Here is a 19,433-nt window from a genome sequence, read left to right as displayed (position 1 = left end):
GCAAGAGAAGGATATTATTTTGGCATTTTTTCCATGGGCTGATATGAAACATGTAAGTTTAAAGAAGGAGATTCATCTGGAGTCCACAGCAATTCTACATATAGCTGTTTGGTTTACAAGCAGCATTTTACAGGAGTATCATCTGTCTGTAGCACTGCTTCTTCATAATCCATAACAACTGCTGCAACTTCTACACCCATGACCTCTGTCACTATAGTAAGATTGCTTCAGTCTATTGTAGGGGTAAACAGTGAATGACTGAAACTCTAGAGACTAGTTCAGGAGAAAATCCTTACAGAAAGAGGCCCAATAATACTGTGTCCAGTCCTTCTGGGTCTGATTTGGTCTTCATGAGTTTCACAAACTCAGGTTCGGAAACATGGCCCAGAGACTTCATTACAAGTTTCAGGAGAGTGCTAGATATAAAGCCATTATCCTTGAGGTCACAAATTAGCTCTGAAGGCTCTTCAGGAGCAACAAGGGCTATATCCTTGGCAAAAAATACTCTGAGCTGCCTGTTCACATATTCCAAAAAATTTCATTCCAAGTTACTCAAACAAACAAGCTCCTGTGCCTTCAAGATGTATGAGCCCATCAATATTGCATTACACCAGTTCAGTTTGGGATCAGCCCAACTCAGAGTCAAAAGTTTCGTAGCACAGATGCTCAGTTAACCTTTATACATGCAGCAGGTCACACACTCCCCATCTGATGGGGTCAAGTGATGGGTCAGCAAGACAGTGATCTCATTACACTGGGCTAATATAATGAAAGACAATGAACTATCAGTCTCTCTCCCCCCTTTATTCTTTCCAGTAAGGAACAAACACAAAAGAAGAATGAGGTGGTATTTTGAATACCTGACTGCCTTCCCCCCAAGAAATACACTTTGCCTCCCACATCCTGAGCCTCTCTCTACTTACTAGGTAACAGTAAACCTTGATATTGACTTCAGATGCAGAAGGTGCAGTTCATCTGTAAGTCACAACACAAGAGGAGATAGTTTTAAACTTAAGAGTAGATTTAGATTAGGTATTAGGAAGAAATTCATGGTGACGGTGGTGAGGTTGCCCAGCGAAGCTCTGGATGCCCCACACCTGGAGGTATTCAAGGCCAGGTTGGATGGGGATTTAGGAGACCTGGTCTAGCAGAAGGTGATCTTCAAGGTCTTTTCCAAACCGAATCATTCTGTGATTCTAGAGATCCATGCTTCTGAAGAATACTAAAACCTGCAGGATCTCTGCACATTTCAGATTCATCCTTTTCATGCTACTTCCTTCTACATTTGGATGTAGTTTGACTAAAACATCATACTTGTTACTGCAAACTCTTGCCAACTGGAATCACACACAGTGTGCTACACAAATAAGCTTATAAAAACTAATTAGGAGAGGCAGACACACAGGACAGCAACAGTACTGAGGCATGAACTTAATTTCATCTTTATTTTAGTGAATCAGATCATAGAGGAGGGCAGAAAAAGTAACAACATATTATTTCCCCCCTGATTTTTGTTTTATTTTTAATCCTATTGCTTATACTTTGGATAGCTAGTTCTTTAGCTGCCACTCCATTAACAATGCCTGGCAAGTACATTATGTACTTCCAAGGTGGAGCTATACTGCAAAGAAGAGATTTGTTTTATCCAGCACGTACGCTACACTTGGCCTTCTTAGGTAGACTCTGAATGGATCCCACTCTCCTACTATCACTTCAGATGTTAAACTGCAAGATAACAAATGCCTATAAGAACAGAACAGGACAACTTCCTGAAGGAGGCGTCACATCTGTAAACATCACAGCCAGACCACTATGGGGAAAGTACAAAGCTTCTGTAAGAACAGTTAAACATCCTCACCAGTTCCTCCAGAACAAGCAGATGTCTTAGATCACAGTGTGCTTTGAGGAATGTTTCCTTTGGACAAGATACCAGGTGCGGGAGCCTGGGGCTTGTTCTCTCCCTGAGCCACAGTTACGCCAAAAAGAACTGTCTGTGGGGCTCTGCAGTGAACTGGGTCAGAAAAATGACTCATGAGATAAATAACTTGACAAAGAAGGGGGAAAAAAAGATTATTTATAACCTGGATGGCTTTTCAGACCAGTTAGCCACATGGCCTCACAAAATGAATTGACATGGACAGAGAAATAGTGCAGGTGGAAGAACCAGCTGGTGTTGGGAAGGAAGGTTGCTGTAAAATACATGGAAACACCATTTTAGAAACATATATATATATATATATATATATATATATATATATATATATATATATATAAAACATACATATATATAAAAAATATATAAAACATATATATATATAAAACACACACATATATAACATATATACATATAAAATTTCACTAGGTTTAGGCCAAATTTGGCTAAATGCACCACCGTAAGCTCAGACATATCGTTCCACAAAAACAGTAACACATTTTGAGAATTTATCCAACATTTGTTTCTGTTATAGCTTATTTTCATTCCCTTTCCACTTTCCAGAAGTCAAGGAACAGAATTATCAAAGAGCTACAAAAAAATTATTGTAAGATTCAGGAAGAAAACCAGTGATTCAGTGTTAATTCCAAACAAATAAGTTAACAAACAATGGAACATTTAAGGCGAGAATCAGAGAAAAGATAATGGCTACATCATTCTTGGTTGAGGTTTCCATCCCATATCCCCTTCTGAGAAGTAAAGTACTACTGGTCCCACAGTGGAAAAAAGGGGAACAATTGCAATCAGACTGGAAGGGTTCCACCAACCAGAAGAATCATTTACTTCTGCTTTCAGAAATCACTGTATCAACAGCTCAGAAATTGCACCTCCAGCTTGCACTGTGTCACGGGGCAGGCTCTACCATTTTTCAGCAAGTGCTCCATCGCTAACTGAAGCCAACACATTCCTCTGGCAAGAAGTGCCAGAGTGAGGTTAAACCAACTGTGCAAGGATTTCTACTGCCAGTAATGAAAGCCCAAACCAGCTAATATGCTCAAATTTACATAGGCTGACATAAGGCGAAGAAAGTTGTTTTTTAAATGAATCATGTAAGAGGTTGTTGTAACAAAACAGTTTCTCCTGCTCTATTTTTAATTGTTACAGATGTTAAGAGAACTGGAGCTCAGAGTCATGGATGAATTAGTGCCAACGAATACAAAGTCCTGAACAGACACAGAGAGCAACAAGGTCTCCCATTTCTCTGGAGTCAATAATCCCAGTTCCCGCTGCTGCACCCCATCAGACTCGTGCTCCAGATCCTTCACAGCTTCACTGCCCTTCTCTGAGCACACTTCAGGGCCTCCGTGTCTTTCTTGTAGTGAAGGGCCATAACATGAATGTAAAGCCCCAATTCTTGCTTCGGATGCGCAATTTAGGACAATCTCTGGACACTACAAACAGAAAACGTATTCTTTTCCCTTTGCATTCATTTTTTTAAGAGTTGATTTTTTCAGCCTTTGATCTCTAACAAAAACAGGGGTTGGCCAGTAAATACATTTCCTATTGTTATTCTGTAAAGGCCTTTGATTGATTCACCCTTCTTCTGACTCATATAATTGATGCTATAGAAGTAGTTTTTGAAAAGCAGAATAAGCAGGCATCTTAAATAAGAGATACTCCTATTCCTACTCTTTCCCTGTACAATACTTGGTACATTTGACTATACTGTTCAAAACAAAAGATTAAAAAAACAAAAAGCCTGAAACTTTTCTTTGTTGTGGCATCAGATAATCATTAGAAACAGGTTTACAATGGTTTTGATCTCAGCACATGCAAGCAAATTCTATCCGTGTCCGAACAACACACAGTTGGAGACTATCCTTAAATACCACAGAAATCCCCAGCTATGTTGGCCAAAGTTGTTTTACCATTTCTTCTTACGATAAAGAAGGAACTAAGACCACAGGCCTATTATCTGTGGAGAAGAATCACCGAGGACTGGTCTAAGAAACACGAGAATCACCTGTCTTTATTAACACCCAAACAGGCAGCTATTTCCATTCTTCATAAATAAAAAGAAACAACAGCAACAAAACCGCTGAACAAATTTGCAAAGGCTCTCATTCTGTACTAGAGGAGCTGTTATGGTGGTGTCATACAGGGCAGGGAAAACAATTTCAGATGCCAGACCCAAACAAAGCGTGGTATCTCTCCATGCTTTTAGTTCCATCTCCAAGGTAAACAGATATGGAAAAGGAAGTCAAGAACCAAATCATAACAGAGACAACATTATCTCAAATTCTGCGAGCATTAGGGCAGATCAAAAGCAAGCAAACAAACAAAAAAATCACCATCATGTTCCATTTGCATTATCAAACACACAGTAAGAAAACAAACTACAAGATTTGGCTGTGATTGCTACTTACACATCAACAAAAATCCACAGCCTCTGGCTTGCAGACAGTATTATTTAGCCCAGTGGACCAAATGTGAATGTCCACTGCCCATGTCAGATCAGTTGAGATCTTCTCTTGTGTTTTCCTTGTCCTTTCAAACTTCTTTGGAAACTTACAGCAGCCCAAAGGACTGAACATACAGCCTGAAATATTCACTCACAAGAGCTGATTTTCTGATGGGTGTCCCATATAAATCTCAAATCCACCTGACAGAGATGTTCCTGGTGACCAGGATGAGGTACCTCTGCAGAACAGAAACACATTCATCCTTGTGTATTCACTCTGTGGTTTGTGGAGGCCTCTCACCCTCTGCCTTGCCAGCACTGCAGCCTCTGCTTATTGTCATATTTACACACATTCCTTCCTACCTGGAAGGTCAAGTAGGAGAGGGGAGTCAAAATGATATTTAAGATTATCAAAGAAGAGATCCCTCTGGGGAAGAAAACACTGACAGTAAAATAACACTGTGTCTTGTGGTAATACGTATATTTTTATTTCCTATCACGAAAATTATGACAAGTTAAGTAGGAGACACATTCCTGGATTAAAACAAGTTACCTGACTAACAATAGCAACTCCCTAACATTCATTTTACCACTTTTCATCTCCTAAATACTGGAAAAACCTAAAGCTTTTCCTGATACCAAAGCCACTCAGGTAACTTAGAACTACTTTATGAGCAACTCAGAATCACCTTCACAAATTTTAAAGGTAAATAAAATCATGCAAGCAAAAGCTCCTAAATCATTTGATACGATAATTCAAAGCATAGCTGAGGACAGTTCACCTCTCTGGGAAGTTACAGAATACTCTGAGTTGTAAGAGAACTACAGGGATCATGGAGTCCAACTCCAGACTCCACACAGGACCACCCAAAATCAAGCTCTATGTCTGAGAGCGCTGTCCAGACACTCCTTGAAGGGGCTGTGCCCACAGCCCTGGGCAGCCCATCCCATGCCCATCACTCTCTGGTGCAGACCTCTTTCCTGACCCCCAGTTGCCCTTCCACTGACACAGCTCTATGCTGTTCCTTTGGGCCCTGTCACTGTCCCTTTGAGGAGCTGCAGCCACCATGAGGCCTCCCCTCAGCTCCTCTGCTCTGGGCTGAGTACACCATGGGGCCTCAGCTGTTCCTGGTACATCTTGCCCAGCAGGCAGCACGTGCCCACATGCATGCACATGTGTGTGTGTGTGTATATATATATACATATATATATATTATATATACATATATATATACATATATATACATATATATTATATATATATATATATATAATAAAGCCTCATTTTGCTCAGAACCAAAGGAAAAGAGGAAATAACATGAATATGCCAGAAAATTTGCACTTATCCTCAAGACTGCCATCAGATCTCCTTACTACAGGACTTAGATTTATAACAGATGTATAACACAGATTAATAGACTTGGGTTTATAATTCTTCTCACTGGTTCAAAACAAACAAATAAATAAGTAACCCCACACAAAAAGAAACAGAAGGAAAATGAAGTTTCGCGTATTGGAAACTTGCTACTTCTGCTGTTCCACCAATACCAAGGTGAAAATAACTTCCTAGCAAGCACAACCTCATTAGAGGCTGCCTACATACAAATTTCCAAGTGCAGCAGGAGAGTTTTTTTCACACTGCCCCAGCAACTTCTGTGCTACACACCAAGGAACAATACACAGCATAATTCTGACAACCTCCCATGCAGAACCAGCTCTAAGTCACTTTTTAACTACCATAGTATCTAATTGTGCCATAGTCCAGGAGCTAAAGACACTTTCAAGGACCAACTTATATGACTTAAGTCATACAGAGGCTCATACGCGAGAAGAAGTCTGAGTAACAGAGCAGTAAGGAGATCCTCTAAGCCAAAACTGCAAAGAAGACAACAGTTGACAAGCCTCATGATTTCTGGAACAAGGGTTACAAGCATGAGTCTCCACATACAAAGATTTCCCTACTATATGATGATTTCCTGTGTACATCACCCCAAGCATGTATTAATTTTCAGAAGACATGTTAATCATAGCTGGCTGCTGCTGCTAAGGGGCTATAGAGGGATGGCTAGTAGGCAAAGGGGACTATTGTCCCACTCTGCTCTGCTCTTGTGAGGCTCCACCTGGAGTACTGCATCCAGGCCTGGGGCCCCCAGCACAAGAAGGAATGGGTTCAGACGAGGCCATGAAGATAATCAGAGGTCTGCAGCTCCTTTTCTACAAAGACAGGCTGAGAAAACTGGGCTTATTCAGCCCTGGAGAAGAAAGGGCTCACTGGAGACCTCATTATGGACTTCCAGTCCTTGAAGGGAGATTACAAACCAGAGGGAAATCAACTTTTTACATGAGTATACAGGAATTACTTTAAACTAAAAGAGGGAAATTCTTTTCCCAGAGGGCGGTGAGGCGCTGGCACAGCTGCCCATAGAAGCTGTGGTGCCCCATCCCTGGAGGCGCTCAAGGCCAGTTTGGATGGGGCCCTGGGCAGCCTGAGCTGGTAGAGGGCAGCCCTGCCCATGGCAGGGGCTTGGGGTGGGTGGGCTTTAAGCTCCCTTCCAACCCATATCACTCTGTGATTCTATGATGTGTGGCTTGCTGCAGGCCTGGTCTCAAGCACATCATTTATCAGCACAGATCATCTCTGGTGCCTAGTCAAGTGAGATTACAGCATCGTTTATTAAGCACGGATAACCCATGTCACAAGACTGCATGATAGCAATGAGATTTTTAAACAGCAAGCTTCGTGCAACCCCATCAGAGCAAGGGTCTCTTTATGGTAAGCAGCCAGATTGTATCATGAAGACATTTCACAAGCCACGTACCAAAGCTCACCCCAGAGCACACTAACTGCCACCAGACCTTAGTCGGGCACATGACCATCATAAAGGACAAAATTCACTTAAACCCAAGCAAGCCTCACGCACCCAATTAGTGAAGGGCTACGGAGGGGCGAAGCTTAGCCAAACTCAGCCACTGCGGGGCTCAGCCCCTGGCCAGCACAGGTCTCAGCGCGGGACCCCACACGCGCGCCCTGCACGCCGCGCCGGTGCTCCCGCAGCCGCCCGCCAGCGGCACCCGCCGGCCCCTCGCCCCGCTGCGAGAAGCTCGACCGTCCCCTGACCTTACCCACCGCCCTCGGCAGAACGAGGCCGTCCCGCAGCCTCCCGCACCGCGCAGCGCTCACCCACCTGCAGGGGAAAGGTGGCCGCCTTGTTGCCCACGTAGCCGCGCACGACGTGGCTCTGGATGGACAGCACCCGGCACTCGCGCTCCGGCTCCATGCTTGCAGCTCCGCCGCCAGCCCGCGCTGGGCCGACGCGGCGGCGGCGCCGGGAGCAGCAGAAGCGGCAGCGGGAGGCGGGGCGCGGGCGTCACGCGCTCGCCCGCCCCTCCTGTCACCTTCCGCGGGGGAGGGAGGCGGGGAGCGCGGCGGGCCGTGGCCGCGCTGAGCCGCGGCTGTCAGGCGATCGGTGCGGACGCCTAAGGGCCGGTTCTCGCGGCGCGGCCGAGATGGCGGCGCCGGCGGTGGTCCGCTGTGCGCGGCTGTCAGCTCCGGCTGCCGGGTGACGCCCGCAGGTTCCCGCCCGCCCAGTGTCACCCGGCCGCCCCCTCCTCCTGCGGTGTTGTGACACGCCTCGGCCGCACGCTGGGCCCGCAGCTCCGTCTCGAGCAGTGCGAGCTGCCCGTGGCTCTGCACCCCTTGGTCCAGCCACCTTCATTGCTTCACTCGGTGCCTCATGAATGCTTCCAGCACCCAGAGCTGTGCCAAGCACTGGCCAGCACGCTGGTTGTCAGCCATTCTGCCCTTCACACCACATTTCCACCTGCTTGCCACCATTTGCGATCAGCACCTCCACACAGCGCAAGGCCTGACGCTCCAGCAGCACACTGCCATGGTGTGGACAGTGCACACATTATAGAATCATAGAATCACTAGGTTAGAAAACACGTCTTAAGATCAGCCAGTCCAACCACCAACCCATCCCCACCATGCCCGCTGCCCATGTCTCTCAGTGCCACATCCACACAGCTCTCAAACACCTCCAGGAGCAGTGACTGCACCACCTCCCTGGGCAGCCTGTGCCACTGCTTCACCACTCCTGAGAAGAAATGGTTCCTAATGTCCAACCTGAACCTCCCATGGCAAAACTTGAAGCCATTCCCTCTTATCCTATCTGTTATCTGGGAGAAGAGGCCAACCCCTACCTTGCCACAGCCTCCTTTCAGGTGGCTGTGGAGAGTGATAATGTCTCCCTTGAGCCTTCTCTTCTCCAGACTGAACAATCCCAGTTCCCTCAGCCACTCCAGATCCCTCACAGCTTCATTCCCCTTCTCTGGACACACTCCAGAGCCTCAGTGTGTTTCTTGTAGTTAGGGGCCCAAATCTGAACATAGTATGTCCCACCTGTCCCACAGCTCCTCAGGCACCCAGAAGGTGCTGTGAAGCCACCAACGCCATCCACAGCCACACAAACCACTCTGCAATGGCCCACCAGCTTGCTGTACTCTCAGGCCACACAGCTTGCCAACAGATTTTGAAGTGAGTGCAATTGTATGTTATTGACACACACACAGGATCCCTTCAGAGTGCTGTCAAAGAGTAAAAGATGTTTTGGCTGGCAAGTGCTGCAATACATCAGGACTCTGTTGAGATAGGACTTGATAAAATGCCTGGGAGCTTCATCTTCCTCTGGCCATTTGTCATTACTGACCATCGCAGGCACAGTCAAAGATCATGTCACAAGGAGAAATCATACCTGATGTCTCTTGTTCTTCTTAGTGGACAGCTTTAAATTGAGTCTGAATAGAAATATCATTTCTCAGAAATATTAAATTATATCTCCTCATGTTATCTAGTGGTAAATGAAGGGACACTCCATTCCTTTCTCTGTCATCACTCCAGTTGCAAAACACAGAGCTTGCTGTAGGCTGGCTTTACATCTTAACAGGCTCTGCTTTTGTTTGCAGTACTTAATGTCTGACAGCAGGATACAAAATCATCTCTACCAAAATCTCATGTTTTTCCCTTTGTACTAACTACTGATATTTGCACAAATTATTTGTCGAAAGAATATTTGAGGTGTTAGTCTTAAAGGAGTTGAGTTTACCGTAAAGAAAATGTGCAGTGCTTCTAAAGGTTACAGAACAACTTAACAACTACAGAACAACTTATATTCCAGCACAGTTAAGGCTGAGGCTTATATCTCCATCATCTATAAATGTAGGTATTTTCTAATTTGTATAAACTGGTGCATATCCTTGTAAGGTCAGAACAGTGATTCAAGTTGATAATGACTTGTGTCTTGTATGATTAGGATACAGCAACCTGGCAAAACATAACAAAACAACATTTCACATGAGGAGGTTGCCTCAGTGGAACACAGGTCTGTGTGGCAGGTTAAGGGCATATACTGGCTTTAAACTAGGAGGTTTACATCAGATGTTGGGGAAATTCTTTTCCCAGAGGGTGATGAGGTGCTGGCACAGCTGCACAGAGTAGCTGTGGTGCCCCATCCCTGGAGGAGCTCAAGGCCAGGTTGGATGGGGCCCTGGGCAGCCTGAGCTGGTGGGGGGCAGCCCTGCCCGCAGCAGGGGATTGGAGCTTGATGATCACTGAGGTCCCTCCCAAACAAAACCACTCTGTGATTCTATGATTCAGTTTCTGGTCAAGTATCTTCACTCTCACACTGGTGTCTATGTTACCCTAAGGCAAAAATGAGGATAAAGTGAGGTTCCAGCTTCCATTTGCTGTGACAGTATGAGGCAGGAGACTTGAGGAGCAAGACTGGCAAGTAAAGTCTGCTTTCATGAACTCTGAAGAGCTGAAGGCAGTACTTGTCACAGACCATAGACCATCAGATTTTTTTTCCTCTCAAAAGCTTACAGAATTGTATTAGAACTTGAGCTGCTTTTCCTAAGTGGAACAAAAAACACATTCTTGACATTAAAGCATCATCTTTCCCCAAGTAAGCAACCCAGGACTTCAAAGCATAAGGTGACAGCTTATTTAAATGGAAGGAAGGAAGGAAGGAAGGAAGGAAGGAAGGAAGGAAGGAAGGAAGGAAGGAAGGAAGGAAGGAAGGAAGGAAGGAAGGAAGGAAGGAAGGAAGGAAGGAAGGAAGGAAGGAAGGAAGGAAGAGGAAGGAAGGAAGAGGAAGGAAGGAAGAGGAAGGAAGGAAGGAAGGAAGGAAGGAAGGAAGGAAGGAAGGAAGGAAGGAAGGAAGGAAGGAAGGAAGGAAGGAAGGAAGGAAGGAAGGAAGGAAGGAAGGAAGGAAGGAAGGAAGGAAGGAAGGAAGGAAGGAAGGAAGGAAGGAAGGAAGGAAGGAAGGAAGGAAGAGGAAGGAAGGAAGGAAGGAAGGAAGGAAGGAAGGAAGGAAGGAAGGAAGGAAGGAAGGAAGGAAGGAAGGAAGGAAGGAAGGAAGGAAGGAAGGAAGGAAGGAAGGAAGGAAGGAAGGAAGGAAGGAAGGAAGGAAGGAAGGAAGAGGAAGGAAGAGGAAGGAAGGAAGGAAGGAAGGAAGGAAGGAAGGAAGGAAGGAAGGAAGGAAGGAAGGAAGGAAGGAAGGAAGGAAGGAAGGAAGGAAGGAAGGAAGGAAGGAAGGAAGGAAGGAAGGAAGGAAGGAAGGAAGGAAGGAAGGAAGGAAGGAAGGAAGGAAGGGGAAGGTGTCTTCTGCCTTCTCCCAGCTTTATGGGCAATTGTTGGAAGGCAGATGTTGTCCTTTTTTTCTGCTTTTTCTCCCTTCCCCAGCACTAGAGTATATTCCTTTGGGGCATAACTCAAATAACATCTTATTGGTTGCATGGTATTGCTGGGACAGACAGGGCTTCTCAGAAGACAGCTGTGCACTGACATTTCTGGGTTGTTTCTGTCCTTTTAGAGTCTGCCCTGACTGTATAGTTCCCTTCCTGATAGTGATATACTATCCACAGGAGGTGCCAGGAAGTGTTCTGGTGTTTACAGCTGTTCGTTCTAAAAACAGCCTGAGCGCCTCTGACATTCACACTGGAGCAAGTTCCTCCCCCAAGAAGTAAAGTACTCCTCATGCATTTATTAAAGACTGACCGTGGGTTTTGTATGGCAGCTATTTGACCATGTGGGCAAAGCAAGGGATATCCCTATGCCCGGAGAAGTCTGAAATAGCAGAGCACAGCTGATACCAGACTGCTTGTACACGTGAGCAGGGGAACTATGGTGTGGGTAGCAGTGCTGAAGCCCTCAGTAGGAAGGCAGTGAGTCTGCAGATGCAGAGCTCTGCATTCCCCTGCAGCTGCTGACAGTTTTTCTTACAGGGGAACAAACACATTTCTGTTTCTCCAGGCAAATGGAGAAACCCTTTCTATGCAGGATTACTGCAATCTTCTTAATATTCTGAAAGGAGTCCTCCAACCTCCTAACAGTCTTTATGCTTATCCATGAGGAGTAGCTGAAACCTCCCTTTGTGCTCTAAGCAAGGTATGTATATGTAGAGGATTAAGCAGTGGAACTTGCATGCGCAATCAAACGTAAGCAAGGGGATGACTCAACAGCAGCTGAATATCAAGCACCACAGTTTTTCAAAATATGGGTGAATTTATGCATCTATACACAAAAGAAGTTGCTACAAGCAAAGCGAAGCCCACAAATCGGTTCTCACTCCCCTCTAGAAAGCAGTTCATCTAAGCGTGAGCACCCAGTTTCTGAGCAGTGGTTTTGTTCTGTTTTTTTGGTTTTTGACCCCGCAGTCACTGTGCATTCTGCTGTGCTGTCCTCAAGCCTGCTCTCTATGAAAACAAACAAAGAAAGAAAACCAACTCACAAGGACTCTGCCAAATCTAAGGGTTACTAGGACTATGCAGAGAACAATAAGCGTTCAATATGTCACAGGGATCTTCATTAGAAGAGGAACAAAGTTCAGGTTAGATCAAATGTAAGCTAATAGGGAAGCTATGCAAAGCTTCCCACTATAGCTGCTGCCGTGGTACTTGCTGAGATGGCACCTCAAGCTCCTGACCTGCATGGAGGTTTTTGGTCTTTTGTTTTGCTTTTAAGTTAGCCTGTCCCTTCAAAGCAGTTCTCCTTGGCTAGAGCAGAATATCATCAAAAAATAAAACTAAAATTGTGAGTAGACAATCATGATTTGATGAAGAGAGGATTGGCCAAAAGACAACAGTTTACCAACAAATGGCTATGTTCCACAGATGTATTTTGTTCTTCCTATACTCTCCTTCTACCTCTCCTTAATCCCCTGTCATTGCACCATAAAGCAAAACAGACCTGGAGCAATACAAATAATTGGCCAGCCGGCAGTCCACGTCTTTTCCTACCTTATCTTTGCTCCTGAGCAGACAGAACATTTTTATTGGCTGTTTGTTGCATGAGCTGTGCCTTCCAAGGTAGCAAGACCTTTGGAATTCCGGCTGACAGGGCATGAAGAAGTTGCAAGATTACAGTGAATAACCAGTTTAGCATGAGACAACAGTGTCACAGTTTTGCACTAAAGGTAATCAACTCTTAGACTGCATCTAGGGCTTACTAGGACTGTGCAGAGAGCAGTAAGCATTCAGTATGTCACAGGGATCTTCATTAGAAGAGGAAAAAAGTTCAGTTTAGACAAATGTAGGCTAATAGGGAAGCCATCCAAATCTTTCTACATAAGCACAGCAGAAAGAATATAGGGCTGCCAAGAATATGAAGCACTCAGCTTGATAAGAGATGAACAAAGAGAGGGTCTTCAATCAGATTTTGTACCTTGTTTATGGATTCTCCAAATCATCACAGCACTGTCAGAAGACAAAAGGTCAAGATTGTGTAGAAGTCACACCAGCAGCTTTTCCTCTTCTCAATAAGCCTTCAAGGCAGCATGTTGGCCAAGCACAGAACACCATTGTGCACTCCCTAGCAAGAAGATCACCTGTATTTAAGATACTGTTTTTTCCTAGTCACTTGAATGTTAGCTAAGACATGATTATAAAGTAGCAGTTTACTATTAGGATAAATTCCTTCCCAGCAAGAGCAGTGCTGCAGTGGCACAGGCTGCCCAGGGAGGTGGTGCAGTCATCATCCCTGGAGGTGTTCAAGAGCCATATGGATGTGGCACTGAGGGATGTGGGCAGTGGGCATGGTGTGACGGGCTGCTGTTTGGACTGGGTGGTCTTAGTGGTCTTTTCCAACCTTAATGATTCTGATTCTATGATTACAGTAGCAATAATAAAATATTAGCCAGCATTTGACTTAAGAGGGTTATTCTTGTTTCACTTGGCCTATATGAAAATGATTAATGTACTCGGAAGATGTCAATAAACGGCAGGAAAGCTGTTTTCTCAGTGCAAGAAAGCAGATGATTGAAAATTGATTTTGCCATCACACCTGTTCTGCATGGTGAAATTAGAATGGCCATGCCAAAGCATTTCATAGTGCTCCCACTTCCAATGTAAAAAGAGTAGCAGCCAAGGCTGCTTTGCAGAAACCTCACATCCCATTAAGCCTGCAAACTAGCAGGGCTGATATGCATTCACCTTTGGTAAAAAAACAGCCTGCAGAAAAATTGTGGGACCACCTCTTCTTTAAGCAAAATTGAGGGAAACAGTATAGCAAGCAGTAATGTTGCCCACACATTTTGTTTCCAGCATCCAAGGAAGTAACACCATTGTGGAGCTAATCAAAGGGAAGCAGAAGGCCTCCTTCAGTTTGCTAAGAGAGCTGTGGTGCTGAGGTTCAGCTAGCAGTTTTATCCTGGCTGCTCATGCTTGTGCCTCCAGGATCCAATCTGAATGTTCTTGTCACCTGTTACATGATGTTGGTAAAAAGCAACTCTCATTACTAGGTGTTTACTCTCAGTTACGTCTTTTTAGTGCTTGTGTACTGATTCACATGCTGCAATACAGTACAACATGTGGTCACAGCAATGCACACAAATGATTTCATTCTGCTTTAAATCCAAAAGCAAAAAAAGGAAGAAAAATAAAAATCTGTTATTTCATTGCTTTGAATGGTTTGATTTCACAGGCATTTCCGTACCTGATTTTTAATATTTGACCTTGAAGCTACCACACTATGTAAATGTGTTTTATAAAACATGGCAGCAGCTGGAAAGAACAGGGCCTATCCTGGCAGCAGGAATAAGGCTGGCAGTCATGATCTGCCTCTCTCAGCAGCTTGTCCTGTCTGCTTTTTGCATCACGTGCTGTCCTTGTGCAGTCATGAGTCACTTGCTTCGCATCTCACTGCATCCTGGGGAGCAGTATTTCTTCCCTGGGGGAAATGTGCACATGCAGCAGTGAGAAGCCAGGCCACCGCTGTGCTCTAAGCACAACAGATTTGCATTTCAGTTCAAGCTGCAGGGAAAGGAATACATGGGATGTTGACTAATACTGCGTCTGTTTTTAGTCCTGTTACCTGGGTAATGGTAATTTCACTTTGCTCTTTTCCTCCAGCTATTACAAAAGGCTTCCTACTTTAATTTAACCTTTAAAAGTCTGAATGAAACCCAGTCAGTCTGCAATCGAACTACATAGTCCTTCCAGCTAGCACTAGCAAGGTGGTGGTAATAGAGGACTGATTTTAGGAGTATAAAAGATGTTAGTTCTGTTCTAAGCTGGAAACTCCTTTCTAATTTGCCTGTATGATCAAGGGACATTTCTCAACACTATTTTAGCTTTCATTGTTGTATCTTCCAGCGTATGGGAGATTGGTAATCACAGCCTGAACCTCTGATTAATCAGCTGAGGCAAGTGTGGGGTCAGCTGTGGGAGCACAGGTGAGAGTGATGTAGCTGTGCTCCTGGAAGGGGTGGAGCTCGACTCCATCCCCTCTGAGACCTCATTTAAGGGCTGACTCCCACTGAGGCAGCATCTCTTGGAGATTGCTCTCTAGTGAGAACTGCCCCAGCTTCTTCAGCCAAGGTGCCACCACTGGTGAGTTTTCCTTTACTTATGCCTTCTGTATGTTTGCTACCATCTGTATATTAATAACCAATACATCCAGAAACTACTATTCTACCTAGTTTTGAAGTTGTTCGGCTTTTTCTTTCTTGGTACAGAATTAAAGTGGTAGGATGAAAGCTGGAAGAAGTCAAAGGACTTTCACCGCTGGCTTCTATTTTTGGGTCCCTGAATAACAAGCTGTTATTTTCTGGAACTGAAGATAAACCCAGATACAAAAAAGCAGACATGCAATCCAAAGGCAGCTCCCTAGTCTCCAAATCTAGGAGGAGGAAAAGGAATAAAATCAGAATCTAAGTCTACTGTGGAGCATTCGCGTATCACCAGCAGTGCAGTTGTGTGTGAGGCAATGAATCTGGCTGCATGTTTCTGGAAAGGGAGAGCTGGAACGTGGAATGTTGTTTTTGACTCATTTTGGTCTTAAGCAAAAGCAGGATGGTTCATACAAAAAACATTTCTTTTGAGGACTTTTCATCTTCCTGAAGTTGGTGTTCTGGAGTGAAAGAAGAGACAACTTTTGGTGTGAAAACTGCAACCACCAGATACTGTAAAACATTCAGCAAGATACGAGCAGTTTTGAGAGCAAAGGTGTTTCTTTCCCTATGACAGCCTCTATAATTAAATATGCTAAACTGGTACGATAAAGATTGAAGATTGCATGAGACAAATGGGCAAAGACTGTAAGAAGTTAACATCATACAGATACCCGAGCTGCATCATCATCAGCAGCAAACCAACATCACTGCCCACGGCAGGATAGAAATAATCAGCAAAAAACTCTTGAATCATCTCCTCCCCCAAGGAGCTCATTCAATGTGCCCTGAAGCGAGTGCGTGCAGGGAGCAATCAGGAACTTCCTGCTCTTGGCAAAGTGACAGTACTGGAGTCCAGGCCCTCAAAAGCCAGCTTTGCAGCCTGTGAACATCAAACATTTTCTTCTTGTCTTTCCATAAAGAGCTCCTGAGTATCTAAGGAACAAACACTGGGCGCTCTCTCCTTTCTGTCAGTCTATGTGGAGCCAATGCAAACCTCATGAATGATTCTTGTTCTTCCTTTCAAAGGGATTAATGACAGAAAGACTTGAGGGTTTTCTTTTCAGAAATTACTCCATGGCAGGGCTCTGCAGAGACAAGTACACAGAGTGGATTGTACAAGCAGAACAAGAGTTTCAGCCTTCATTTGATGGCAAATATCTCCCAGTTGCTTACCACAGCGCCAAGGCCTACGGAAATGTAGCTCCAGGCTGGAATGAGATGGCTCCCTAAATTAAAGGGCTGTGGGATTCAGCTCTCTGGGGAGCCCAGCTCTTGGCACTTCCACTTCTTTTTCACAAATCTGGATCAAAGAGGTAGCATTTAATCCAGGGTTCTGTTCCAATACACATTAGTTTGTAAAGAACAAAGTTCCCTCAGTGAGAGAGATCGTATCATTTCCTAAGCGGGATCACAGAGCATGGTTAAGATGGGAGTCCAACCAAGCCTTGATCAAACTAACATGTTCAAAAGCAGGAGCACTAAGAAATGGTGCGCTCAGAAATCTTACTGGACTGTGGGGATCAGTCCTTCTTCTTAAACAGTACTGTTATTTCTTTCTGATCCTGTATGTACATTTTCGTGTGGAATATGACATTCAGTGCCTGGTTAGCCTTGTGAGCCTTCATGGAAGGTCAGGCAGAGGGAGAAACACTATCAGCTTCTCAGTAACAAACACTGCAGGAATGCTAACAGGAGGCAGTTTCCAAGATTGCGGAACTTTTACACGTTGTCAAAAATGCACAGTGAGCAGAATTCAAACCTTGCAGGGCTTTACTAATATCCTGCATGACAAACATCTGGAGGGCAAACGTGAAGAAGTGCAATTTAGCCTAGGGCCTGTTACAGCATATTACATGTACCTCGTGGAACAATAAGAAATGCTAATGGTTAAGCCACTGGAGATTTTCTTTTAAAAGCAACTCTGAAATTGGCTATCTGCTGGTGTTGAATCCAAAACACTGTGCTATTTCAAAAGAACTGCATCCATTCCTAAAAGAATGATGGCCCTGTGTATGGGAAATTGGTAATCACAGCCTGAACCTCTGATTAATCAGCTGAGGCAAGTGTCGGGTCAGCTGTAGGAGCACAGGTGAGAGTAATTTAGCTGTGCTCCAAGAAGGGGTGGAGTTCGACTCCACCTCCTCCAGACCTCATTTAAGGGCTGACCACCACTGAAGCAGCATCTCTTGGAGATTACTCCCTGGTGGAGATTGCCTCAGCATTTCCCATTGAAGACATCCATATTGGTGAGTTTTTCCTCATAAATAACTGTTTGAGTATCTGTTACCATCTTTGTGTCATTCTACCTTACACCCTGCTAACTAACTACTCTTGTGAAGGGCTTGGAGAATATGTCCTATGAGGAGAGACTGGGACATGATTTAGCAGGGGGTTGTTAGTTATGGTAGTGTGGTTTAGGTTGTGGTTGGACTCAATGATCTTTAAGGTCTTTTCCAGCCTGAGTGATTCTATGATTCTATAACTCTTCAAAAGGAGTCCATCCATAGTTGACTTGATTTTTAAGCCCATGCCTTAAAGCTCAGCGACTTCTTTGGTATGAAATACTAAAGGATAATCAGAGTAGTCAGAAATAATCAGGAAAAAATAGAGGTGGTAAAGCCTGACATCTGTCCCTCAGAAATGTCGTGTAGGGATCTCTACAGACCAGAGTCAGCTGTTTCATTCCAAAGTCAATTTCAGTAAAATCATTCATATTCCATGATGAAATTAACAGGGGTCTACAACAAATTTTGGGCTTTTAAAAACCATTTATTTATTTTTCAGTAAGTTTTCCCCCAGGAAGGGTTGTTCCTATGACTCTAGTTCTCAAACACACTATATAAATAACTTTGAAGGTCTCACTGTATTTCTCCTGGATTTGCATGGTGAGAATAAAATACAAAATATGCTTGTGTTATTTTGTGGAATGTTGCCCAGACAGATTTTCTTCTGTCTTCTTAGAAAGACCAGACAGCATGGATCACTGAAATGCTAACCCAGGTCCAACTTTCTTGCATGGATCACATAAAGAGCCATCGGGGGCACTGAATCCTGCAACGATTCCATGAAGCATATTCAAGGTAGGCAGTACAAATTCGCCTGTATAGCACCCCAACCAAAATGACTAAGATTCTATACCAATGGAGGGCTGCATAACTGTAGAGGAAACACTAAGTCATGGCCTGAACCCATGACTGAGCACCCCGGTGGTAAGACAAGGCTAACCCAGGGGAGCTCAGGTGCATGCAATGAACCTGAATGACTGGAAGGGGCGTAGCCAGGACCTACCCCTTCTAGACCTCATGTAAGGGTTAGAAGTGGAGGTGAGGGCATCTCTTGCTGGAGATCCCTGCTTACCTGAGGCCTACCAAAGGTAAGCAGTGCTTTTCTTGCATTTCTCTATCTCTGGCTGCTGCATTTGGGCTCTTTCTCATTTGCTGTAGCTAAAGACTTTGCCACCCTGCAGTTATCATCCCATTAAAGCATTACAATAATGCACTACATTAAGTTGTGTAGGGTAGTGGGGTGAGCCTGGAGCACGGTGTGGGCCATAACAAGGGGTCATGGGGATCAGGGGTGGTTGTGTGTCACGGTATATAATTGCTCGTTGTGCAGCAATTGGACCTACGGCTTTACATACTGTGTGTGCATTCCATTTGTCCCTGCTGGGCAAGGGTGTAGGTGTCAGGAGTCAGCAGCTTATGTTGCCAGCAACATTTGGATCTTGGCCCCACGGCTGAACTACTGATAAGGATTCTCACCTGACACCATGTAAAATAAAAGCACATGCAACAGTTAATTCTACGTTAAGGTTCTCTGCTGTCACTATGACCTTTGCTACTGTCCAAACATGCTACCATCTTAAAAACTTATGTATTCATAAAAAGTGTGTAAACCTCTTTAAACATGTAACAACACCACCACTTTCACAGCACTTCTTTCTGAGGGAAATCTGGATTCATTCATATTTTAGCTTTACCGGTGCTGCTTCTGAAAATTCCATGCCTCTTAGAAAAGTATTTTGTACTTTTTTTTATTGCTGCTGCCCAAGCACAGGACCACTCAGTTCCCAAGATGGAAATGTTATATA

The 19,433-nt window shown here is 44.4% G+C and overlaps 1 protein-coding gene across 1 annotated transcript in view; it reads right to left on the bottom strand.

Annotated features, from left to right (window-relative positions):
- The window catches only part of PDXK (pyridoxal kinase), a 40,168-nt gene extending 32,380 nt beyond the window's left edge, over window positions 1-7,788 (bottom strand). The window contains exon 1 of the mRNA XM_072352244.1: window positions 7,580-7,788. Coding sequence (XP_072208345.1) covers window positions 7,580-7,672 — 93 coding nt within the window. The 5' untranslated portion in view covers window positions 7,673-7,788. The remainder of the gene's footprint in view (window positions 1-7,579) is intronic.
- Between the last annotated feature and the right edge of the window lie 11,645 nt (window positions 7,789-19,433).

This window comes from Excalfactoria chinensis, chromosome 1 (genome assembly GCF_039878825.1).
Source record: "Excalfactoria chinensis isolate bCotChi1 chromosome 1, bCotChi1.hap2, whole genome shotgun sequence".
Taxonomy (NCBI): domain Eukaryota; kingdom Metazoa; phylum Chordata; class Aves; order Galliformes; family Phasianidae; genus Excalfactoria; species Excalfactoria chinensis.
The sequence above is the reverse complement of the archived record's forward strand: the minus strand, read 5'-3'. Positions and strand labels throughout refer to the sequence as shown.